Source organism: Xyrauchen texanus, chromosome 11, assembly GCF_025860055.1.
Source record: "Xyrauchen texanus isolate HMW12.3.18 chromosome 11, RBS_HiC_50CHRs, whole genome shotgun sequence".
In the NCBI taxonomy this organism is placed as follows: domain Eukaryota; kingdom Metazoa; phylum Chordata; class Actinopteri; order Cypriniformes; family Catostomidae; genus Xyrauchen; species Xyrauchen texanus.
Genome location: NC_068286.1, coordinates 41,378,103 through 41,391,379, shown reverse-complemented (window position 1 = coordinate 41,391,379; position 13,277 = coordinate 41,378,103). Strand labels below are relative to the sequence as shown.

At 35.9% G+C, this 13,277-nt stretch overlaps 1 protein-coding gene across 1 annotated transcript in view; it reads right to left on the bottom strand.

The window, feature by feature from the left end:
• LOC127651751 (microtubule-associated tumor suppressor 1 homolog) overlaps positions 1-13,277 on the bottom strand; it is a 63,432-nt gene that overhangs the window by 24,547 nt on the left and 25,608 nt on the right. The window contains exons 4-6 of the mRNA XM_052137746.1: positions 10,815-11,006; positions 8,713-8,853; positions 7,922-8,023 (exon numbers count right to left, since the gene is read on the bottom strand). Coding sequence (XP_051993706.1) covers positions 7,922-8,023; positions 8,713-8,853; positions 10,815-11,006 — 435 coding nt within the window. The remainder of the gene's footprint in view (positions 1-7,921; positions 8,024-8,712; positions 8,854-10,814; positions 11,007-13,277) is intronic.

The window sequence follows — 13,277 nt, the reverse complement described above, 5'->3', positions numbered from 1 at the left end:
AAATTTTAAGAAAAGGGTTCGGGATTGTTTAAATCTCTAACCCTATAATGAACAATAGTAAGAGTGATGTTCCTTAGCATGCACAACAAATAGATATATACATTATATGTGGGGACCAAAGCGTTCCAACTCCAGATATTGCAGTTCACTATGACTATACAGTAGGTCTATTTTAAGTCAAAGAACAGCGAGGACATTACAGGAGCCTTAAACTGTTCTCAATTTCTTAACTGCAAATCCTTGAACAATTAAATCCTACATTCAATCTCACAAATATTTCTCCCTCTAGGCACAAGTATATTCAAAAACTACATCCAGTAATCTCACAGATGCAGTTGCCTCATGCAATTGGGACATCACATGCCAAAAACACACACACACACAAACTGTGGGCCCAGGGAAATTATCTGGATTGGAATTCTGAGAATGAGGCCAGTGGCTGTGCTTATTAAATCTCATGATGAGGGATGAAAATTACAAGTTCAAAGCATGTCATCAAATCCAGACAAATAAGCAGATAAAAAAATGATGCTGTAATAAATGTTTGAGTTTGACTGGCCCACTTTGAGTATACAGTGTGCCTTTGGCATACATGTGCACTCACACTCACACAACCTCACATGGTTTATTGAGCGTTTGGTCTGATTATAGAGGCTGGGTTCTCAGATAAAGATTCATTTGAATGACAGACTGGAAGCCAATAATGTGTGCAGTGTGTTGAGAAGCATTCAGTATGTACTGTTCTCTCTGCTCACACTCTCAACTCCGACCGGCTGCTTAGGTCATTTATCAGGGCTGTTAATAACAGCCTGCATGATCCAGCATGCTAGTTTCTATGGAGACAACCATGAGGAGATGTGAGACGTGTGTGAACATTCAGGAATTTTCCACTGTATCTTCCATAAGCAGAGAATGAAAATTTCTAGACCATCAGACCACTAGTCTGGATTTAATGAGAGATAAATAATATTGGCTGACGGCTTAATTTAAAAAGGTGAAAACATTATTATGCTTCATTGGATTCTGTCAGTTGGATCCTTTCAATACAATATACTTAAGATGAATAAAAATAAATAAGAAATTATATTAAGCACTAAGAAATTTAAGCATATTTTTAAGACCATTGAGACATTAATTTCAAGACAATTAAGCCTATTTTCTTGCCAAATTCTTGTTACCATAATGCATCTTTTGAGTTGTCAATAATGACTAATAAAAAAATCATTTTTAGTAAATCAGCATAAATAAAAGACAGTACAAAAAATACTAACTTGATTCATAAAAACATTTTAATTTTATAATAGTCAGAATTTAATAATAATGAAACAAAATTACATTTAATATTTATATATCATTATGGTTGTTTTGGCATTACAGTAAGGGGAATGGGAGGTATTAAATTATCATTAAAATAATATTGCATCCTTATAAAAATAAATAATAAATATAATATATAAATATAAATAATTTTCATATTAAACAGTTGCTCAAAATATCTGAAACATAAACAAGACTTTATTAAACTTGATTTTTTTATATTAATTAAGAAAATGTGAATGGTGGTAACTTGTACAAAATTTGTCAGCATGATGGTGTTCTAGGTGGTTGCATTGCTCAGGTCTTCAGAGTGGACATAAGCATGTTGCTATTTGGTTGCTAGGCTGATATGAATGGATCAGAGGGCAATGTTAGGTAGTTGTAAGGTGGTCAATTACTAGTCTATGTGATATCCTGGTCCTTAGACACAGTGTGGCTCGGATCCCTTTTTCACTGTATCTATGGTGTATTTTGCCCATTTTATCATACATCAGGTGAAAATCATTAGTCTGATTGGATAGGAAAGTAATATCACACCTCTCCTGAATAAGCCGCATGATTTGAGGTATCATTCATTTCGCTAGCACGAATGTTATGGGATGTTACAAACCAAATTTGGGTGGAAAATATAACAAGTATGGCAACAGTCAGACTTGCCTTAACAAGACTGACCTCAGATGGATATTTGCAAAGTACAATTAGAGAAATGCCTACAGACACCTTTTTTCTCCCAAATGACTGAAATACACAATGCATTTACAAAGACACAGAGAGAGAGAGACAGAAAGAGAGACAGATAGAGAAAGACCATCCTTGTCTGAACCCTAACCTAAATTTTCATTTGACAGATAAAAGAAGGGCGATGGAGATTTTCAGTTGGGGTGGGGCAAATTTCAGCTATCAAAGCCAAAATGAGCAGGTAGTGAGCGACGGTGCAAAAAACACAGAAATACACATCCTGAAAATCAATTTATCCCTTCCATTCTTGATATACACATTTTATTAATTTAATCTGTGCTACATTTATCAACAACATGAAAATCATTACATTGCTTCCGATTGTACAGAATGTGTGTATGTGAACCCTTAATAAATACTGGATATTGTTTATGCGCAAGCACGGCAATGCAGACATAGCGTGGATGTGTTGAAAAATGCATTAAAAAAAACAGAGGCGTTTCTATTTGTGGTACGCACTGCACATGGTGCCCTCTGGCATGGGCATCACTCCATCTAGATCTAGGCCTTTCACTATATTACACACACATCCACACACAGACACACACATACAATTCTTTGGAAGCATCCTCTTTAAAAAGAAACAATGGTGAAGGCTCCTCAAAGCACAAATCAGACAACAGTATCTATGGAGAGAAGGGTGTTAAAAGGAGAAATATGGGAGGGGGGAAGGGCCGTATGATGTGAGAGATGGAGGTAGAGATAGAGAGAGGGAGGAAGGTATGGGTTCTCAAACCTGCATGGAAGACCACTGTGGACTTCTTGCATCCTGGCAATAGCTGTAGATTTCGAAATAGTCCCTTAGCCGTAAGCTTCACATGGAAGTTTGAGAGCGCGAGTCTTGGAGACCATAACATGACCTTCAGTGTCAAACCGGAGGAAAATTATGTCCTCCACAAAATAAAGAAGAAAAAAAAAGAAAAGAAAACGCTGACAAATAAAAGAGGAAAATAGATAAACAACAACAACAAAAATGTCTACAAGTAGAAAAAAAACTTTTGGCCTTTCTTCTATGACATTCCTTTGCAAACGTCTTCTTACGGTGTGGAGAAAAGTCCAAATCAGTGGTGGTGAGAACAATTTTTTAAAAAAAGATGAAAAAATAAGGACAAAAAGCAATTCCGAAGTATTTACTATGCAAAAAAATAAACAAATTATACAGCTATGCAAATACTAAGGATGGTGATGCTGAAGATGTTGGAAATGGCGAGTGGTTCTTGTGGGAATGGCTGCTCTGTTCAGCGGTATCCTCTTGGATGCTGAAGCAGCAGTGTCATATATTCTCCTCCCCTCTCTCTCTCTCTTACACACAAACGTGCACATGCTAATCCCTTTATTTGTATTGCGCATGCACACACACATACACACAAAGCCAAGCTCTCAGTGGCTTTGACACACAAGCACACATACTCTCAAGCATTCAGAAGGGGGGATGGAGGGAGAGAGGCAATAAAAGAGGGGAGGAGTGGGAGTATGCGCAGAGCAGAAAGAAAGCAGTTTATCAGTGATGTTGGTCTCTTTCTCAGCTACAGAATTAGAATGGAATCATTTGAGATTGGAGGATACAGCATTTGAGGTTTATAGCTTGTGATAAACAAATTGCACTATTCAGACATTTAACCCTAGTGCATCAATTAATAAAAGTTACTCAAGAGGTCCTTAGAGGACAAAAATGTCCACGTCAAAAAACTGTCATGATAATATTATATATTAATATTATTTTCCACTTTCAATTAGTTAATTTTTTAACCAACATCAGTCCTGATCATAACTACCAAATATTCATTCATTTTCAGGATTTTAAACCTTTAAATGCCAGTTTGTTTATATACCTGTATTGCCACTGTTGTATTTTTTATGAAAAAACAAAACAAAATAAAACACAAAAAACAAATTATTTTCTGTATACAAAATGCTAAGGAGAAATTCTTTGGGGGGGGGGGTTATCACAGTCTGTGATATGTCAATGATTAGGGATGCACCGATCCGATACCTGGATCGGTATCGGCTCCGATACTGACGTTATTAAACGGATGGGGTATCATTCCGACGAGCCCGATCTAAATGCAGTACTGTGTGTTAGTCATGTTCATTGATGTCAAGCTCAAAAAATGGCATAAAAGGACCATAAAAACACAATTAAAGTAGTTCATATGACTAATTTTACTCAAAGCCAATTGAAGACGTGCAATATCTCTGTGAATCACAAAAGGCTGAGCTTAATAAGTAAATATATAAAATGCACGTGGAGCTCCAGCGAGTTGAATAATGGCGCTGGTCTGTTTACACACACACAAACACTCGCGGCTATTTTTAGCCTTCACGCAGTGCAAAATATTTGAGCGCTACTAAAGAACCACATCTCAGATGTAGATCCTTAATAGTTCGGTTCACTTATAATATGCATTTAGAATGGCACTGGAGGTGCATTTGACCAGAATTTGAATAAGAAGTGAATTAAACTACTGTGAACTTGCCTACAAACAGACACACAGGACTTCCTGGAGAGTTCAGATAATAAAAGCATGAGGGTTTAAAAGTTAAAGGTGCACGATTGAGATTGAGATTATTTGTTTACAAATTATAATATTTAAGTGGAATGGGTTCCAAAAAATAACTGTGTGAATGAAAAGTGGGCTGATATCTTATGACTAAATTGAACAAAAAAAGAGATATGAATCCTTTAAAGTCCAGATACAAGTTGAAAAAAAAAAACGTCTTCTTGTCCTGATGACTTATACTGGAATTACTGTTAATTTTGCTGCTACATTATCCAGTATACTTGTTAACAGTAAAGTGTTTCTTAGTAAGCTATAAATTTATATTGAAATAATGTGTAGTTAGAGGTTTGTGTTTCTCACGTAGTTCCATACAATAATGTAAAGATATTCTAAACTGATTATGCAAAAAACAACACTGGATTCGGATCGGAAGAGAAAAAGTGGTATCGGTGCATCCCTATCAATTATTAGCAACAACATTGATTTTGATGCATTATTCATATGAAAAACAGATAAAAAAAAAACCGTCAAACTTCACATTCTTATTGAGTATCTTTGTCTTGGTTTTCTATAAAAAATGACGAAATATTTGTATAACAAGATAAATCTACCTTTTAAGCAAAAATGTGAGATATTAATGCTTGTTGTCAAAATATGTATCTTTAAAATACTGTTAGTATTTTGTCTTGACTGGCAGATTTTTAATCTTGTTTTGCCTTTGTTTATGCTTAAAACAAGTTTAAAAATTAATGTGATAAATTATAATTACATTTTCAGATAAAGTAATCAAAAAATATATATAATTATGTAATTATATAAATTTGATGTTTATACAGTTTTTAATGTTCTATAAATGTAATAAATTAAAAATATAATTAAAGTCAGTTAAAGTTGTTTTAAAGATGTTTACCTTTTTAAATTTACACTTTAAAGGAATATTCTGGGTTCAATACAAGTTAAGATCAATCGACAGCATTTGAGGCATAATGTTGATTACCACAAAATTTGTCTTATGGATTCTTTTAAAAAACACAAATGAAAAAAGAAGCAAAAATCAATTTTACAGTGAGGCACTTACAATGGAAGTGGGGGCCAGTGCTCGTACAGTACATTAATTCTTCTGTTAAAACTCATGTATTATTTGAGCTGTAAATTCAAATTCAAGTCAAAATACATTTTTGTGCTAATCAATATTATGCCAGAAATGCTGTCGATTGAACTTAACATGTATTGAACCCAGAATATTTATTTGAGAATGAATTTTGTGCAGTGCATCAGTATCTTCATCCTTTCTACATCATTATTTCTCTTCTTATTTCCTCTGTCCATTTCAGGTGCCTGTTTTCAAAAAATGTTATGCACTTTCAAGCTGCAGGCTTCCTGAATGGATGTCTTTGTCAGATAGAGAGAGAGAGAGAGATAGAATGTATGTGTGTGTGTGTGTGAGAGAGAGAGAGAGAGAGAGAGAGAGAGAGAGAGAGAGAGAGAGAGAGAGAGAGAGAGAGAGAGAGAGAGAGAGAGAGAGAGAGAGAGAGAGAGAGAGAATGTTTGAGATATGTGCCTTGGAATATTGATGAGTGACATTGTTCAGAAACTAGTCGATGTGCAGCATATGAACGGCTGTGTTCTGACACTATTGTGCTTCTCTATTCATCATTGGGAATGCAAATTGAGTGTGGATGTGATTGGAATTTTAGCCTGATGAATTCCAAGGCAGTGATGCTCTGAACACAGCAAAGATAGCTGCAAACATTAATACAGTTTGAGAATGAAATCGAAAGGCTGCAGGGTAATCCTCAGTTCCATAGTATTTACAAATAATAAAATAAAGTAAATCTCTCCCCTCATTCATAACACACAGCCTTCCTTTAGCAGAGAAACAAAGAGCCCTATTTCTTGCATTTATATGTATCACAAAGAGAGAGAATGAGATAAATAATGAGAGTGAGTGTTTTGTACTGTATGTGAGTAAACTTAAAGGGTTAGTTCACACAAAACTTCTCTCATCATTTACTCACCCTCATGCATCCCAGATGTGTATGATTTTCTTTCTTCAGCAGAACAAGAAAATGAAGATATTGGTTAAATAAATATCTTCTGAAGCGATATGATAGATATACCCACACTCATCATTTGCTTCTGAAGACATGGATTAAAACATTAAACCACAGAGTCTTATGGATTACTTTCATGATGCTTTTATGTGCTTTTTGGAGCTTAAACATTTTGGCACCTATTCACAGAGCTTAAATATTTTTCTATATATTTGTGTTATGCTGGAGAAAGAAAGTCATACACATCTGGGATGGCATGAGGATGAGTAAATGATTTTCATTTTTGGGTGAGCTATTCCTTTAACATATTCAATTATTTTTCGACTTACATAGCCAATGCTTGATCAATGTTTTTGTTATGTTTAGACACAAAACCATCTACTTAAGTTCCAAAATGTAACATAGCGAGTTTCTAAAACATCCAAATGTCCTCTATACCCTGTCTCAAAATGCCCACCATTTATACATTATGCCAGCAGCAAACATTTCACTGTCAGGGGGCCTGGGTAGCTCAGCGAAAATAGACGCTGACTACCACTCCTGGAGTCATGAGTTAGAATCCAGGGCGTGCTGAGTGATTCCAGCCAGGTCTACTAAGCAACTAAATTGGCTCGGTTGCTAGGGAGGGTAGAGTCACATGGGGTAACCTCTTCGTGGTTGCTATAATGTGTTGTTCTTGCTCTCGTTGGGGCGCGTGGTGAATTGTGCGTGGATACCGCGGAGAATAGTGTGAAGGCTCCACACGCGCTATGTCTCCGCGGTAACGTGCTCAACAAGCCATGTGATAAGATGCGCGGACTGACGGTCTCAGACAGGGAGGCAACTGAGATTCGCCACCACGAGGACCTAGAGTGCATTGGGGAGAAAATTTGGAACACACATAGCTGTGATTTACAACTCTATGTGAAGCGAAAGTGTGAGTATTTTTGTGTATTCTTATGTTTTCATTGAAAACTGGATGTGATCACAGAATCTGTCCAGCACACTTGTTATCAACAAGTTATCCACACTCACCTGTTAATACACACACAACACAGAGAAACACTCATTTCACACTCTATTTTAAGCTACTGTGTGGGCAGCCTACATCCTGACCTTTCCTATATACAATGAAAGGAACAACCTACAATTATCATCAGTGTTACAACCCAAATGGTTACAAAATCTGGAAAGTCCGAAAAGGCAAGCTTAAGTCATTAAAAGCTAAATATAATGTTAACCCCTGACTGCACGTTTTTGGATATGGCAGAGCTACTGGTGAATAGAACAGTTAAATGACTGACTGAACACATCATAAAATGTTCTCCTTACCTGTTGTTGCTGAGCGAATAAGTCGTGCTGATCCAGTGTGCTGCAAAACATTCTGATTAGTCTTAGCTGTCATCTGGTTGTTCACAGATGGGGCCTTCAGCCCTATTGAAACAGTGCAGAAAAAAAATCAAACTATATGCTAACAGATTGTGCAGTAACAGGTTGCAGTGAGGGAACTGATGGAGAGGATTTGTGTGCTTTAGTGTTTTAATGGCAGTGGGTGGGACAGGATGGGGCAGATAGAATGCTGTTAAAATATTAATAGCCAACCATCAATACTTTTTGGATAATTCGCAAGGCATTCATTCAACACTATAAGACACTGTAACTAACACTTTTTATGTGCTAGGATAGTTTGAAAACAAGATATGATTAGAACCATAAATACCTAATATATATATATATATATATATATATATATATATATATATATATATATATATATATATATACTATATATTAGAACCATACATAGAACCATAAATACCTAATATATATATGTATATTAGGTATTTATGGTTCTAATCATATCTTGTTTTCAAATTAACCTAGCACATAAAAAGTGTTAGTTACAGTGTCTTTAGCCAAGATGTTCAGCTTTCTCATTGATTAATGATTATAAAAGATCTGATGACAAGAGGCTTACCCTTTGAGGCTGTTTTAAAGTGCAAATATTACATGATTAGAGAAAGATGAATGCTGACTCATACATTTATAAAGGAGAGTTAAAGAGAATTACTGCTAATAGCAATACTAAACCGTACTGTGGATTATGTGTGTCTGTCCCTCACCTGCCACTGGTTTGGATGGTATAGAGCTTGCTCTGCTGCGGTGACCAGATACAGGTTTACTGACTGGAGACTTCACTTGTGTCTGGGATGAGGGTGATTGTCTGATAGACTTCTCCTCATTCTTCATTAGCTCAGCAGGAACTGATAATAGAGAAATTGTTTGAACTATAAGATAGTGTACATTGCCAAAAATCCTATTATTAAACAGCATTTTTTTTTTATCTTGTTTTCCAGTAAAAAGAAGAAGAAAAAGAAGTAAACATTCTTAATAGCAGATTCATTTTCCTTAATATCTTTACATACAATTTTAAAGGTGCACTCAGTAATTAATCATGTATGTCATCTTGGACTTACACTGAACCCTAGGGGTGTGGATAAAGCATAATTTAAACACAACAGTTGTCAGTTACAGATGTCATCATAGAAACTCACTATTCACCGTCAGCCATGATTAATCTTAATAGTCTTCTTTTCATGTGAGTGGACTTGATTTTATCCATATGTTAAAAAATAGCTATTCATTTCTTTAGGAGTAAAGCATTTTTTTTTTAAGAAATAAATACTGAGTGCACTTTTAACACTTGTTTTCAAGAATGTATCTTGAATATAAATGTATTATTTTACATAAAGGTTTTGTAAAAATTTTCACCTTAAGTTTATGAGCTTTAAAATAAGTGGAAAGAATTGGCAATCAAACACTGGTACATTCTTTGAAAACAAATTTTTATATGTTATGCAATTTTTTAATTTCTGCACCAGTAGTGTGACCAAAAGCAATTGCAAAAATTTACTTTCTTTTCAAAACAGCTTTCTGAATATCCCCCAACCCTAAAAAATCCCAACCCCCGCAGCTTTAAATATAAGGAAAAGATTGGCCATTAGGGACACCGTTAAGTTTTGATTATGGCACATACAGCACATCGGTAATCACAGTAATATTTCAATGCTTTTTCAGTTCTTCTAAATGAAACAATCATCATTTAAATGAAAGGCTTTTGTGTTGATAATAATGGCCAATTTTGTTGTAAATTCACCAACAATATCTTTAGTCACTCCAAACACATTCATCTACATCTCACTGCTCCAAGTTACCATGACAACTTGTATCAGTAGAGAGATCTTGATTGTTTTTTTATTTAAGTTCAGAATATGACCCATTTGGAGACCATTTGTGTGAGTGTGGGAATGAACCAATCATCATCCTGAAAGGATGTTTTGCAGAGGATGTAGTGAGTAATGTAGTGAGCAAAGATTGTATTGTATAAGATTGTTTCTTGCAGTCACTGCCAAACTCTGAGCAGATGTGACCTCTGACCTGAAGAAATGAATCAGGGCAGTCTGAACTGAAAAAAGAGATTTCCTTAAGGCAGAGAGAGAGAGAGAGAGAGAGAGATGATATATACTGATATATATATATATATATATATATATATATATATATATATGTATATTTGATTTTTTCTGAGAAACCCTAGCAAAAAATACTATGTTGGTACCATGGTATTGTTATATAAGATTATAATATCATGGTACTTTGACATATACTATCCCTTACAAAAATCATAGAGATGATAAATACACTTGTTATTTCAACTTAAGTTAAGTTGATAGAACCGCAACTTAATATATTAAGTTGACTGGACATTTTAGTTGTCAACTCAAGAAAGCACCTTGATACAGCAAAATGTATGAGTGGTGGTGGTGGTGTAATGGCTAAAGCCATTAATCAGAAGGTTCTGATTATCAGAAGGTAAAGTTCTTTATCAGAAGGTAAAGCTGTTAATCAGAAGGTTCCTGGTTCAAACCCCACGGCCACCACCATTGTGTCCTTGAGCAAGGCACTTAACCCCAGGTTGTTCCGGGGGGATTGTCCCTGTAATAAGTGCACTGTAAGTCGCTTTGGATAAAAGTGTCTGCCAAATGTAAATGCTATAACTTATGGCTCAGTTGACTGTCTGAAAAAAATTATGACTGAGAATACAAGAGACAATGTTCATATAAGTGGAAAGTGTTTAGTTTGAGAAGTTTTCAATTCTTGGACTGGGTAACCAACTACTCTCACTCACTCACTCACTCACACGCACGCACGCGAACGCACACACCTTTGTTTACTGCAATACCATTGCTTTCACTGATTGTACTTCCCAGTGATGAGGAGCTAGGGCTTAAGGGAATGCCTTTGACAGGCAGCTTGGAAGAGGTCACTCTCTGAGCACCCTTATAGGACGAGCTTGAGACTGTGGTGGGGGTGCAAGGCCCTGTCGACCTCTCTGTGGTGCGCATCCTTGGAATGCCTGAAAGCAAAGAACAAAAGACATTGTCGCCATCATCAACATCATCATCACTGACATCAAAATTAATTGTGATATTGGATGTTATTTTAAATAAACCTTAGATATGTCATAATGACAGTTGCATTCACATTGTGTTGAAGGGATAGTTCACCCAAAAATGAAAAATATCATCATCATTCCAGATGTGCATGACTTTCTTTCTTCTGCAGAACACAAACAAAGATTTTTAGAAAATATCTCAGAAGGTTGAAGGTCCAAAAAGCACATTAAAGCTGCATAAAAGCAATCCATAAAACTCCAGTGGTTAAATACATATCTTCAGAAGCAAGGATGGGAAACATATTTAAGTCATTTTTAACTATACATCTCCACTTTCACATTCTTCTTCTTCTTTTGTTCTTTCATGCATATTTTCACCTACTGGTCTCAAAGTTGGAGATTTATAGTAAAAATGACTTAAATATTGTTCTGTTTCACACCTACACCTATCATATATCTTCTGAATATATGGATTAAACCACTGGTGTCATATGGATACATTTTATGCTGCTTTAATGTGCTTTTTAGAGCTTCAAAGTTCTGGGCCTGGCCACCATTCACTTGCATTGTGAGCTGAGAAGTTCTTCTAAAAATCTTTGTGTTCAGTGGAAGAAAGAAAGTCATACATATCTGGGATGGCATGTGGGTGAGTAAATTATGAGAGAATTAAAATTTTTGGGTGAACTATCCCTTTAAATCTTTTAACAAAGATTATACTTATATAAAGGATATAGTACACTAAGCTATGCTAATCATAAACATATACCCAGCAGATTGTCTCTGTGCTTCATTGATTGCAAGACAAAACTAATGTGTGGTATGTGTGGTTCAGAAAATATAGGATGCACCAAAAGAGCTGACTTATGGGATATCCACTTAAATTTGCGCACACACACTGAGTATGACTGACTCAGGTGTGCATCAGCAATTTTTCCTCCACACTGCACTCACTTGCTCTCAAGCTGGCAAATGAGCCCTGCCTGAACTGCAATATCCTCAGATATATAGAGAGAACAAAGAGATAGTGCACTTAAAAAAGGCACCAACATGATTTGTAGACATGGTACTACTGTAAAACCATGTTTTATGTAGCATTGTAGTACAATAGTACTCTTAGAAGCACCTTGGTGTATGTAAAAACCATAATAATTGAATAATATGAATTGTAATCATTCAGTACCATGGTATATAGTGGATGGCCGATTTGGGTTTTTCTAATGGCCGATTCTTAGATCTAGAGAGCATATCAATGTTCACTCAAAATTTTGAAAACTTAAAATGTTCATTATCTATTTACAAGGCTGTCAAAACATTTTAGAATAAAATAGTTTGACTCAAATGGGTATAAGCTGTATATGTGTTTCTGTGAATTAAAGGAGAGAGAGGAACACCTCACACAAACACATCCAGGTAAAGTAAGGTCTTCTGGGGGCACTGCTATGGAGATCAACCCACAAAAATACACATCAAGTCAGCTGGTTTATGAGCATACAGGTTTGAATGTGTTGGTCTGACACACTGACTGCTCTGAGGGAACGATAATATGCTGTGTCTCATTTTCTCCAGAGTCTGATCCAGAAACCACTTTCTTAACCATTGCACCATCCTATGTGCTTATAAAATACTTTTAAAACTGCATTAGATTCAAAAGCAGTGAGACACAAGAGTCATGAAACTGAGTTAGATAAATGCCACCTATTGGAGAAAGCAAGGCACTGCAATTTTTGTTTTAAGACACATAAAATACTAAAATATTTTCTTCTATCCGAGCTTAATATGTAGAAATATTTACATTTATGCATTTGGCAGACACTTTTATCCAAAGCAACTTACAGTGCAATTATTACAGGGGCAATCCCACCCGGAGCAACCTGGATTAAGTGTCTTGCTCAAGGACACAATGGTGGTGGCTGTGGGGATCGAACCAGCGAGCTTTTGATTGCCAGTTATGTGCTTAAGTCCACTATGCCGCCACCACCACCACTCCAGAAACAACTATGAGTAAGCTATTAGTAAGCTAAATTCCCGGAAAAGTGTAAATGTGGATCTGTGGTGTTATCAAAACATTGCTGTTTGACAGCATCCCACCCAACATGACACAGCAATGGCATGAGTTTGAGGTGGGACAAAAGTATCTGTTTGTTTGACCAATGGAAGGTGGATGGAGTGTTCAGGAAACATAAATAATTCCGTTAAGTGCTATCTATGCCCATGAAACTGTTAATTACTGTC